A 13,528-nucleotide genomic window follows, 5' to 3' on the forward strand; every position below is an offset into this window, starting at 1 on the left:
GATGAAAACAGCTGCACTGACTAGAATAACAGTTGCTTAAGGAATTTCCAGGACAGTGAAATTCTGCATAAAGTTTAACTTTGGTTTCAATTCTGTTCTCTTCCCACTCCACTGTTTCTCTCAATATCATCTCACACAGGAAGGTATATGGTATTTGTGAGTGTGTGTTTGTGTGGATTTGGTGGGCAGGGCAGGGCACGGGCAGGAAAGGATGTTGTTACGTGTAACAAAAAGCATTTAAAAAGCTTTAAAAATGTTATTTGTTGTTTGGGAAAATACGACCATCATTGACGTTCTTGAAAATATTTCTGTAAAATGCAGGCAAAATAGAAGAACCATAATTATCAAATCTAGTTTCTGTTGATATCCTGGAGTTCATCTACCACAAAGATCACTTTCCTTTATCCTAAACTGTAAATTATATTGTAGTCTAACATGGGATGAGATTTAAATGTTTTTGGTTTACTACATCCCATATACTCTTGTCCTCTATAGTTTGAAAAGTTTTGAAAAATTCTTTATCTAAGTAGTTAAGACATAATTTTGTCTATATTTCATATTTCTTACAGAAAAGGATAGAAAGTGTTTCATATTTATTAACTTTTATTTCTGATAAGTCATCTTTCCTTTTATTTCAGCTTATTACTGATATAGAATAAATATATAAATATATTTATTTCTTTAGATGCTTTTGAATTTGTCTTCTGTTTTTTAAATTAAAATTTTTTCTCAACTTTTTTTAACCCTATTTTCAAAAACACTGTCCTCTGAATGATTTTTGGCTGTGTGTCCAAATAAAATTAACTCACCAAAGATGATTTGCTGTGTTACTGGAAGTAGCCCACCGATACACAGGGATGGTTAGTCACTGAAGTTCTATTTTGTTTAAATAGAGATGGGGTTTCACCATGTTAGCCAGGCTGGTCTTGCACTCCTGAGCTCAAGTGATCTGCCTGCCTCAGCCTCCCAAATTGCTGGGATTACAGGTGTGAACCACTGTGCCTGGACAGTCACCAATGTTTACACCAATAACAGATTGAACTGCATGACACTTAGAGTCCTATTTTTTTTTTCTACTCTGAAAAGGATTTGTAGAGAAAGTTTTAGACATATTTGGATAAATGCATAGCTTCCATAGGTGTCTACTCTGAAAAAGGAATCGATCATTTGGTTGGAGTTCCCTTAAGCTTCTTTATGGAAACAGTTTTATACTTGTATTTAACTTGTATAATCACTCCTGGGATTTTAGTGATGTTTTCAGTCATCTCATAGACCATAATCTGGACAACAATACGTTATTATTTGATATGATAGTTTATAAGCTAAGACCATTTTAATGGAAGACTTTGTGCATGACACCTTATTTCAAAAAGGATTTAAGAATAGCCAGTTCAATTGAATGAATACTTATTGTTTGCTCAGTATGTGCCAGATACTCTTCTTGGCACTTGAGGTACATCAGCGAACAGAGGAGACAATGATTTCTGTCCTTGTGGAGCTTACATTCTAATGGAGATTAGACACTGAACCTAATAAGAAGGTTATCTGAGGCTATAGAGGAAGGAAAAAGTAGAGCAGACTCGGGGGATGACATCTGCGTGGGAGGAGGTGGAGTGTGTCTTTTGTAGATTAAATAGGGCGTTCAGGGCAGGCTTGATTGAGAAGGTGTCATTTAAATTCAGACCCTCACATAGAGGGAAATTCTTATTATGGCCTTATAAAGAAATAAGACTCATAGAGGGAATACTTTGACTAATTTATAATTCTGCCAGAGAGACAAAGAGAGTTTGCCTCTGTGCTTATTATTTTTAACGCTTTTATCTTTAGAGTATTTCACAACTTTTCTTTGAGGAGCAGAAAGCTGCCAATTGTTCTGTCATAGAAGAAACACACTTGATACAGAAGGCTTTTAAGTCTAAGATCTATTAATCATCTATAGAACATGGTGCATTGTTGTAGCAATGAAGTATGTTTTCTGCTAGTGGCCTGTAGTTAGACAACATATATTTCTCCCATAGAGATAAAAGATAAATTACAGTAGATCAAAGATTATAAGAAATATGGCAAAATGTTGCTCAAGTATAAAATTCTGGAGAGAGAGTATCTTACTCAAAAGTTTTTCTAGCAAGAAAAATAATGCTGATCTTTGCAAATAAGCCCATAACTTGAAACACTGCGTCAGCGTAACCCAATTCAAACAGACCACTTTTTGCTTAAGAATCATTACCTACCATTGATAGTTTAGTTATGAACTAGGACTGCCATTCAGGAAAACTAATTAAGATGCTCTCTTAACTGCACTGGTATTTATTTTCCCTTCTGAAACTAAGGATGCCATATCACCAGCAGCTGCCCTTTCATAGACTTCAGTGTACAGTTTGATGTGACCTTCCTACCAAAAAGCCCTCCTGGCATTAGAGGCCTGGGTAGAAAGGTCACAGCTGTGCTTGTTTTAAAGCATTTGGGGCCATTCCAAGAGAAGAGTGTCCTGGTATAGTTATCAGTGCATATTTTGGGTTGAAAGCACATTAGGGTTCATCACACCCAGATCTTCTGTGATAAAAGAATAGGCAGATATCCTTAATTCCAAAGGAGACTTCTCTGTTCCCTCCCCGGCCTTCCTCTCTTCCTTCAGTTTTCCCCTCCCTCACTCCTTTCCTGTCACTCTTCCTTGTCATCCACCCAAATATTTGCTGTGAATTTACTCTGTAATGTAGGCCTTTGGGATCAGTGGTGAACATGAAGCTTACATACTGCTATAGCTTACATACTGGTTGCTAAGGGGTGACGTTTTTTAGTTAGAAATTTAATTTAAAAATTGTTTATGGTATTCAAACATATTTTGAGTTTATTTTAAAAATAAACCCAAGAATTTTATGAATTGAGTGAAATATGAGATGATAAAAAACCAAAAATTCTAAAAACCTTTCATAATAATGGTAAAACATGATATTATTTGCTAATTTATAAGCACATTTCAAAATTTATACCAAATGTACTATTTTTCGAAGGACATCATTTTAGTGAATGGTGAAATATCTCACTAACTTCTGTCAGAATTCCTACCATATAGTAACAACAGATTTTAGGTAGGTGTGTGTGTGTGTGTGTGTGTGTGTGTGTGTGTGTGTGTGTGTATGTATGTCTGTGTCTGTGTCTGTCTGAAACCTGCTGAGTATACTACTATCCTACCTGGCTTTGAAGGCTCTCCTCAAAATCACTCTAGCCTTTCTCTTTATCTCCCTTCATCCCAGCTGGTCTAGGCTACCTGCCTACTGGCCACCAACATACCCTGGGCTTTTCTTCTTGTGTTAAGCTGTTCTCACTGGTTGAAATTCTTACCCTCTCTCTGTCAGTGGACAAATAACTCCTCATGCATGCCCATGTTTTCCTTGAATGAAGGCTTTATTGACCCTTCTGAAGATTTTTTCTTTTATTTGGCCTTTTGCTTCAACACCTATCACAAGTTATCCTGAGCATATGACAATATATTTGTGGGTACCTGAGCTATTTTGTTTGTCCGTTCAGAAACCATTGACTGATCCCTGTGTCAGGTATTGTACTACAGGAGATACAATAGTAAACAGCCTGGACCTGAGAGTCATGGATTTGAGAATGTAGTAGTGGTTCTGAAAAGTAAAATAGTGTGATGAGTGCTCTCAGGCACAAAGTTATATGGGAACATATAGCAATTAAATATGTTTCCTGCAAGTAGCCTGGAATTAGACAACAAAATATAATTCTCCCTTGTGGATGAAAGGATCTTGAGGGGCCAGGTTTAGACATGGTCCTGGATTAGACAATGCCTCTGAGAAGTCAGAAGAGAGGGGAGATCCCTTCCACTGTATCAGGAGGAGAGAAAGGAAAATGTTGGATAGATGCTGATAAATTAGTGGGGGAAAGTCAAGAGAGTTTTTACCTGAGGTTTTCTATTTTCTTTGTGAAGAAGAATGCAAATTTATCTACCAAGGGAGGTGGAGAAGGAGCTTATGGGGAGGGTTAAATAAGAATGCAAAGGTATATGGCAGATCCTATAGAGAATGGGAGAGAGAAATGACTAGAGACAATTAGACTGCTTACCAAGGAGCATGGTTCAAGGGCTTGATTCAAGCCACAGAGCAGGGAGAATGGTACCTTTCTCTGAAACAGTATGCTTTTCTACAGATGCAGTCTACAAGCTGTTTCTTGCATATATATCAGAGAGGACATAAATAGTTGGAGTAAATCAGAATTCAAGCTACAGCTCTGCAATTTGTTTTATGGATCACTTCCTGTCACTGACCTGGCATTCCTCTGAACAATGTGGATAGGAATTCCCTACTCCCTGGGTTGTTAGCCCCTTTATATCAAATTGAGATTTTATAAATGATAGTATTTTAAATGACAAATGCCCATAAGACCATAAAGATAATAGTTACACCCTTACATTTATTATGAAAAGTCTGAATCAGTAAAAATTTGTCAGTGCCAAAAAACTCCAAAAAGAAAAAACTAACTTCCAAATTAAAGAGCTATCCAAGTATAATATAAGCTGTAGTTATAGTTAAAACAGAACAATTATACTCTCTGATAGTATTGTTCAAAGAAAAAAGGAAAACAATCTCTCAGGTGTCACTAACATTGTAACAAAACTGATCTTTTGAAAATGCAGCAAAGCTTTAGGTTAAGAAGGGACAATTAAAAACATTAAAATTTTTAAAGAAATCTTATTTATAAAAATATAAATATAGTCTTAGAACTAATACAGTATATTGTCTCTCTGTTTTATTTATTTATTTATTTGAGGCAGAGTCTTGCTCTGTCACCACGTGCTTGGCTGGAATGCAATGTAGTGATCTTGGCTCACTGCAACCTCCGCCTCCTGGGTTCAAGCAATTCTCCTGCCTCAGCCTCTCAAGTAGCTGGGACTACAGATGCATGCCACCATGCCCAGCTAATTTTTGTATTTTTAAGTAGAGATGGGGTTTCACCATGTTGGCCAGGATGGTCTTGATTTCTTGACCTCGTGGCCCAACCTTGGCCTCCCAAAGTGCTGGGATTACAGGCATTAGCCACTGTGCCTGGCTCTGTTTTATTTTTTAATTCAGAAAATATTCTTTGATTTCACACTTATTTTAAAAATTCTAACTAGAATAGTACTGCCCTCTAAAAAGCACATGTACAGTAAATAGCCTATTGAGCTGCATCTTTTTGTCCATATCAGCCAAGTGAATGTCATATATGGTAAAACTAAAAGCAGAAAGCACATATAAGCTGCTTCTCACTTCTCTTTCACATGGAAATGTTTTTAATAAATGCAGTTGATACAGGCTTTTTTCCTTTTGGCCTCTGGGCATAATCCTCTGGGAATCTGACTGACTGCTCATCTTCCAGCATGCCTAATAGTCTGAATGTTTAACATTTTTAAAGGATAGTTGTTCATCACAGGTTCTGGATTATCTTTTCACATACCATTTCCAGGCTTCTACTTATATCCCTCAATTAATCCAAATTACCAACAGACCCTCTCTTGAGACAGTTCCAAAAAATAAGCAGCACTCCAATTCCAAGAAATAGCTGCTTGCCAAAGTTACATTGACAATAGGAAATCACTGCTGCTAGAGAGATACATTTACAGTGATTTCCTGGGAAATATAAATTGATGCTGAATATGATCCTTAATCAGCCGGGAAAACATTTTGGCAGGTCTTATTTTAAATCTCATCTTATTTAGATCCCATTGTGGGCAAAAATTTCTCTCTCATAACCAGTAACTGCTTAGCTAAGGTATTTCCTTCAGGCACTTTGTAAAGTAAAATATTGGTGCTGTGGGGACAACGGTATAGTCCCAGGACACTGATTACTTTCCTGAAGACTTCTAATGAAGGAAATAAAGAGAGAAAAAAGTGGAGGAGGAAGAAGTATACATAGAAAACATAATGTAAGTATTTTCTTTTTAATTAGGGAATACGTGTTAGAAGAGAGGGGAAAGAAGTTGAAGAGTGAGTTTGTGTGTGTATATTAGAACTGTGAACTCTGGTGCTGAAAAATAAGGAGAGCAGATAGTGGGCAAATGAGAGAAGAAAGGAGAGATGGGGGCAGTTTCACCCAGCAGTGTCCTGGGTGTGGGCAGGTATGACATTACTCATTCAGGATATTCTTGAAATCTGGGCTTTGGCTACTCTGTCTCCACCCTTTACCAGCACCATGCCTGTGATATGATATTCCAACAGGAAGATAGACATTTACCCATTCACAATTGCTACAAAGAGAGTAAAATATCTAGGAATACAACTAACAAGGGATGTGAAGGACCTCTCCAAGGAGAACTACAAACCACTGCTCAAGGAAATAAGAGCGGACACAAATAGATGGAAAAACATTCCATGCTCATGGTTAGCAAGAATCAATATCGTGAAAATGGCCATACTGCCCAAAGAAATTTATAGATTCAATGCTGTTCCCATCAAGCTACCAGTGACTTTCTTCATAGAACTGGAAAAAAACATCTTAAACTTTATACAGAACCAAAAAAGAGCCCTCATAGCCAAGACAATCCTAAGCAATACAAAACAAAATGAAGCTGGAGGCATCACACTACCTGACTTCAAACTATATTACAAGGCCACTGTAATCAAAACAGCATGGTACTGGTACCAAAACAGAGATATATATATATCAATGGAACAGGACAGAGTCCTCAGAAGGAACACCACACAACTACAACCATCTGATCTTTGACAGACCTGAGAAAAACAAGCAACGGGGAAAGGATTCCCTATTTAATAAATGGTGTTGGGAAAACTGGCTAGCCATATGCAGACAGCTGAAACTGGACCGCTTCCTTACATCTTACAAAAATTAACTCTAGACGGATTGAATATTTAAACATGAGGCCTAACACCATAAAAACTCTAGAAGAAAACCTAGGCAATATCATCCAGAATGTAGGCATGGGCAAGGACTTCATGACTGAAACACCAAAAACAATGGCAACAAAAGCCAAAATAGACAAGTGAGATCTAATTAAACTTAAGAGCTTCTGCACAGCAAAAGAAACTATCAATAGAGTGAACCAGCAACCAACAGAATGGGAAACAATCTACTCATCAGACAAAGGGCTAATATCCGGAATTTATGGAGAACTTAAACAAATTTACAAGAAGAAAACAAACAACCCCATCAAAAATTGGGCAAAGGATATGAACACATACTTCTCAAAATAAGACATTTATGCAGCCAACAAACATATGAAGAAAAGCTCATCATCACTGGTCATTAGAGAAATGCAAATCAAAACTACATTGAGATACCACCTCACACCAGTTAGAATGGTGATCATTGAAAAATCAGGAGACAACAGATGCTGGAGAGGATGTAGAGAAATAGGAACGCTTTTACACTGTTGGTGGTAGTGTAAATTAATTCAACCATTGTGGAAGACAGTGTGGCGATTCCTCTAGGATATAGAACTAGAAGTACTATTTGACCCGGCAATCCCATTACTGGGTTTATACTCAAAGGATTTTAAATCATTCTATTATAAAGATGCATGCACACATATGTTTATTGTGGCACTGTTCACAATAGCAAAGACTTGGAACCAACCCAAATGCTCATCAATGATAGACTGGATTAAAAAAATGTGGCACATATACACCATGGAATACTATGCAGCCATCAGAAAGGATGAGTTCATATCCTTTGCAGGGACATGGATGAAACTGGAAACCATCATTCTCAGCAAACTGGCACAAGAACAGAAAACCAAACACCACATGTTCTCACTCATAAGTGGGTGTTGAACAATGAGAACACATGGACACAGGGAGGGGAGCATCATACACTGGGGCCTGGCGGGTAGGCGGGGGCTAGGGGAGGAATAGCAGGGGATGAGGGGATTGGGGAGGGATAGCATTAGAAGAAATACCTAATGTAGATGACAAGGTGATGGGTGCATCAAACCACCGTGATGGCACGCGTATACCTATGTAACAAACCTACATGATCTGCACATGTACCCCAGAACTTAAAGTGTAATAAAAATAAAATAAATAAAAGAAAATCATTTTTCTTCATTGCAGTGTACTGCCGAGTGCCAGGACACACCAGCTGTCACTGTTGCTTTGTTATTTTGCACCACAATGGCTAATGTGGAAAGCAGGCATGGATGCTGGTGGCAGGGCATTCGTGTCGTTCGCTCTGCTTCCCAGGCCGTCATTAGGTTGCCTGCTCTACTTTGTGGCTCCCTATCCCAACCTCACCTCTATTTCCCTACATATACTCAAGGAAACTTGGCAGAGGATTAGAAACTTTTAAAATGTTTCTCTTGGCTGTTAGTAAATTTGGCACATTCTATAATTTCTATGCAATGTATGCATACAATAGTCTTGCATTCCATGTTTAATTGTATTTTGTTTGGCCCAGAATATTTTTAAACCATTATCAAAAGTTTCTTTGAGAAAAGCAAGTTCAGTTAAAAGTTGTTAGAGTTACATGAAATGAATGTAGCATGATTATCCTGGTTGTTTTCTTGAATACTGATAAGGATATTACAGCTTTAATTTTAGTTACACAGTGCCACCTATTGGATCTGTGGGATAAAAACGCTTTGGTATTTTAGCTGCTTGCTTTAATTCCTTACTGTAATTCATTACTTTCCTAAAACAGAAATACTGTAGCCAGGCTTGGGTACTCAGATTATTCTTAATAATATACATGCCAAAACAAAACTGCATACAGCCTACAAACTTGGCACAAATTTTCCATGATGGATCTTACTACACTGTGCTTTATTTTCTTTGAGCATCTGTGTTTGTTTTGGAAATACAATCTGTGAATAGCTTAACATTGCCTTTCTAAGCTAAAAAGAGCTTTAAAAATAGCTCTTGTTGATGATGTTCTCCCGAGTATTATTTCTACTCAGACCCTGTGTTTTTCGTTGCATTTGTGTGTACTTTTTTTGTTTCCTGTCTTTCTACCCCGCTACACTGTAAGTCCCTCAAAGGTACCTGTGTGGTACAGATGTTAAAGTTACTCAAGAGAATGGCAGGAATACTTGGAAAATTGATAATGTATTCAAATAAGACTTTTAAAATTTTTACTAGTGGTGTTAAGAAGGTATTGGTTGATGCATCTTAATGCCTATTTCTTTTGCATGGAAAAGTAATCAAAAGTTATTTTGTTTCTTAATTGTTAGATATCATTTTAGTACTAAGCCTCATTTCTTAGAATGATATTCTCACTTGTGGTCCAAAATCAACTAGTATTATATATACACAGAAGAGATACATTTTATTCAATTAAAGCACTTTTATTAAAATTAGTATTAACGTAGTATTTGGCACACCCCTGTTAATCCAAAAATACAAGGAAAAGATTCACATTTTTCCTCAGCATCCCTATCACTTTCATGTTGTGTAAACTTAAGCCACACAGGGCCAGAATCAAACAATAGCCAGGTGAGGTTTTTATAGCCAGTCTCTCTAACCTTTCACTTTTCCACTTAAGAGAACAGAAAAGCAAGGGCAGACAGGGATATACTAGGAGCTAAAGATTAAGTACATTTGTAAATGAAATTTTTTAGATCTGAAAATATTTCTGAATTAAATATAATTCCCTTGGTAAGGAAAAAAATAACTTAGGGAATTTTTTTTAAAAGTAGTTTGATTTTTTTAAGCCATACACACCAAGATGGAACTCAAAAGTAAAGTTAGCTATTTATGAGCTCATGCACACTACTGTGGTGCAGATAAGCCGACATCTGGAGAGTGCAAAGGGAAATCTCTACTGGTTTTCAACATGGCCTGAGAGAGATGAAACAAGCCAGTGTAATTTAGAAGCCCTTGCCCTGTTGCCTGAAAATAAAATGTAAACAGTTAAAAAGCTTTTAACATTCTTTACTGTCACCTTAGTTGTTTGAAAACATTACTTACCTATCCATCATCTGGTTTCTAAAAAAGTAAAAATTGAAAAAACTCTAGTGTATTTAATAGCCTAGACACAGTCATGACTTGACTCCAGTTTCTTGTTAGATATTCATTTTCAGTCCTGCAAGTTTGAATCTGCCAGGACTGGAATGCATAGGTGTTAGTTGCTGACAATTTCACAGTAATTTTAGGCTGGGCCTGGCCTTGAGCAAATCAGTGATAATAAGGTCAAATTTCCTTCCATTACTTTTGGCTTGTCTAGCAAATAATTGGATCATATTTGGTTTCTAAAATCAGGGGATTTGTTACAGCCTTTGGACTTTTTGAAAATAAAAGGATGAGAAAAGTAAACTTGGCTGAGTGAATGGAAACTGCAGAATTTCTCCCAATTTTAACTTCTGAAAGCATCCCCTGATTTCGGAAGTTGGAGTTGTGGAACAGAACGGTAACTGGAGTCATAATTGATAATTGTGGTTTTAATCCAGAAGAAGCTACCGGAACAGCACATATTTGTTGTCTTCCACTTCTCACTCTTCTGGCTCTCCATTTATTGTTCTAAGAATCTCTTCTTTTTGTACTTGCATGTTTTTGCTTCTCTCTTGCCTCCTCAAATAATTTCTTTTTATTACTACCTGAAGAGAACAGACATTTGTCACTATATGCCTTCCTAACAAAAAATTTGTCTAAAAGAGTGGTGTATGCATCAGATATATGAATTTGTATGTGTGACTATGTATTTAAACAAAATTCCTAGAGTGTTTTAAAAATCTGTTCTGCCTCTCAACTTTTAACCATTAGAGTATATCAGGATTTCCTGAAAGTCCATTCTCTGTCTTCTAGATCATTTTTACAATGATATTTTACAATGACTGACCAGGTAGCCTTCAGGAGCTGAAGTCCATCCCGTTTACCCAGCTACAACTCTCCTGTCAGAGAAGACTCTGTCCTGAGCTGAGTAGTTTTGAGAGAGGAAAGGCTGTTCTGGATAAAAATTTTCCAACTACTTTGTCCCAGGCACAGTACTGTGTGCTACACATATTATTCATCAATCCTTGACACAACCCATACCAGTGGGTCACTGGAGCCTGTGCAGTGGATCGGAAGTGACCATAAATAAGAAAATCCAGTATATCATCTGGCTTTCTTGAGGCAAGAGATGGGAAAGAGGGCAGTACAGAAACAGAGGGGAATGATTTTTTTTTTTTTAAGTTTAATCCTTTGCCTGATTTTTTTGAGTATTGTGTTAAACCTGTTTTCTTCTGCTCTGAGACCTCCCAACTGATTTCTGTAAACCTCAGTTTTCACATTGAACATCTGGGCAGGGACAGTGGGAACTCTCAGTTTTCTAAGGCTGGAACAGAAAACAGCCTGTGGCCCCCACCCCACCGAACTCCTACTCTTCAGGCCTCCATTCAAAAGCAGTCTGCTTTACTTCTATATTTTTCAGTAAAGAAAAATTTCATTGACACGCCAAAGCCTGCAATTCTCAAGTTTTTATTTAACTGTTATCTTTAAGGAGATTTAGAAAAGCAATAAGGATCTCCGTGGTTTTCTCCTGAAAGCTGGAAGAGTTGAGAAACAAGGCAGACTTAATGCTGAGCTTTTTTACTTTTAAACTGTAAAATATTTATCATGGTTTCTATGTATGTTTATGAGGAAGAAGCAATTGAATGATTTATTTTTTTCGGTTCTGGCACAGCGTGGCCAGCCACATTGTGAGTATTCTGTGAAACTTTTTTTTTCTAATAAAGTAGCAGAAAAGGTAGAATTGTCCTCCTTGCCTAAGTAAATAAACGTTATTGCATATTCTTCAAACAGTTGCATTGTTGAAGAAACGGTTGATGTGCTTTGGGGGAACTATGTAGACAGCATGCTGCTATGCAAACTAGAACTTTCGAAATCCGATCTAAGTCTATTTATATTCTATGAAGAAACAGCAAAATGTGTGAAACAAAGTGTCCAGAATGTTTTTAACATAAGCATAATTAGGTATTATTACCATCACTATATATTCTCTTTCCACACACATTTTGGCAAATAAGCATACACACATAGACATAAATATACATATATTAATATATCCTGATAAATGAAATAAACTTAAGTTTTGTTTGGGTATCATGGACAACATCTTATGGCTTTGAATTTCTGTGTTTTCAAGAAAGACATCTTTACTGTCATGGGGCAAAAACCTAAGAGTTGAGTTCCTTAAAAAGTACCATTAGGCCAGGCATGGTGGCTTACTCCTGTAATCCCAGCACTTTGGGCAGATCACCTGCGGTTGGAAGTTGGAGACCAGCCTGGCCAACAGGATAAAACCTCGTCCCTACTACAGATACAAAAATTAGCCAGGCGTGGTGGCGGGCACCTATAATCACAGCCACTTGGGAGGCTGAGGCAGGAGAATCGCTTGAACCCAGGAGGCAGAGGTTGCAGTGAGCCAAGATGATGCCATTGCACTCCAGCTTGATTGACAGAGTGAGAATCAGTCTCAAAAAAAAAAAGTGCTTCTAGAAGGTTTTCCAAATTATAATACCTAGAAATTCTAATTTTTCTTGCCTCTCCATAGACTCCCCTTTACTTGGTAAATCACGGCGAGAGTGGACCTGTCAGATGCAACAGGTGCAAGGCCTACATGTGCCCGTTTATGCAGTTCACCGAAGGAGGAAGGAGGTACCAGTGTGGGTTTTGCAACTGTGTGAATGATGGTAAGCAGTGCCCTTAAAAGCCCTTTGTGAAATTCTTTATTAAGTAAAATGCATTGTATGTGTTAGTTTAGGAAAAGTATAGATTCTTTTTTCTATATAGCACTACCTTCTTTATAATTTCTCTGGAAGGATATCAACTATAACAGGTTCTATTTGGGAAATTTAAGCCCCTTTTAACCTTAGGTAACGACATGAGTCCCACATGGAAGTTGAAATGTTTCTTATAAAAGAAAACTCAAATGTAGGCGGAAATTTTTATTTATTAATCCCCTTCCACCAAGCCTCAGTGGGAAACAAAGTAAGATTTTTACCTCTTATGATTACAGATGATAAACTTAGGTGACTTTTCCTCTGTTGTCACTCCTTGAATATGAGCTCATTGATACTTAGGAAAAGCTTAGGTAAAACCAAGGGCTTTAAAACACACACACACACACACACACACACACACACACACACACACACACACTTCACTCTGAAGTAAATGTTGGATTGTTTAAACAGGAAAGAACATTATGAAAAAGAACTTTCCCGTATTCATTATATTTTGTTTTATTTCAGTACAAATTCTCTGATGTTGAAGAAAACTGCAAAGTTGCTGAAAGTATTCTCACATTTATTGCATTTATAATGTGTCTGCATATTTTTAATTATTTGTTGTTAAATGAGGTACATACTCAGGCTGAGAAAATTTGCATATTCATTGACATTTTTTGAACCATGTGATGATTATTAGAATACAAGTTTTCTTCTGTTTCTTATCTTTATAGACAGGCTTCCCTGCAGGTAATTAAATCTGAAGAGCATATAGCACTGTCTGCCTGTGAACACATGGTTCTGCCCATGGGTACTGGCTACTCCCTAATGACAACTGAGCTGGGGACACTATTCCTCCTACATCATTGCATTCAT

General features: G+C 37.2%; 1 protein-coding gene across 3 annotated transcripts in view; it reads left to right on the forward strand.

Moving 5' to 3' along the window:
• The window catches only part of SEC24D (SEC24 homolog D, COPII coat complex component), a 115,703-nt gene that overhangs the window by 47,188 nt on the left and 54,987 nt on the right, over positions 1-13,528 (forward strand). For all 3 annotated transcript variants that reach the window (XM_039479108.2, XM_039479109.2, XM_074396962.1), the window contains exon 9: positions 12,478-12,616. In XM_039479108.2, the coding sequence (XP_039335042.1) occupies positions 12,478-12,616 (139 nt within the window). The remainder of the gene's footprint in view (positions 1-12,477; positions 12,617-13,528) is intronic.

Source organism: Saimiri boliviensis, chromosome 3 (genome assembly GCF_048565385.1).
Source record: "Saimiri boliviensis isolate mSaiBol1 chromosome 3, mSaiBol1.pri, whole genome shotgun sequence".
NCBI lineage: Eukaryota > Metazoa > Chordata > Mammalia > Primates > Cebidae > Saimiri > Saimiri boliviensis.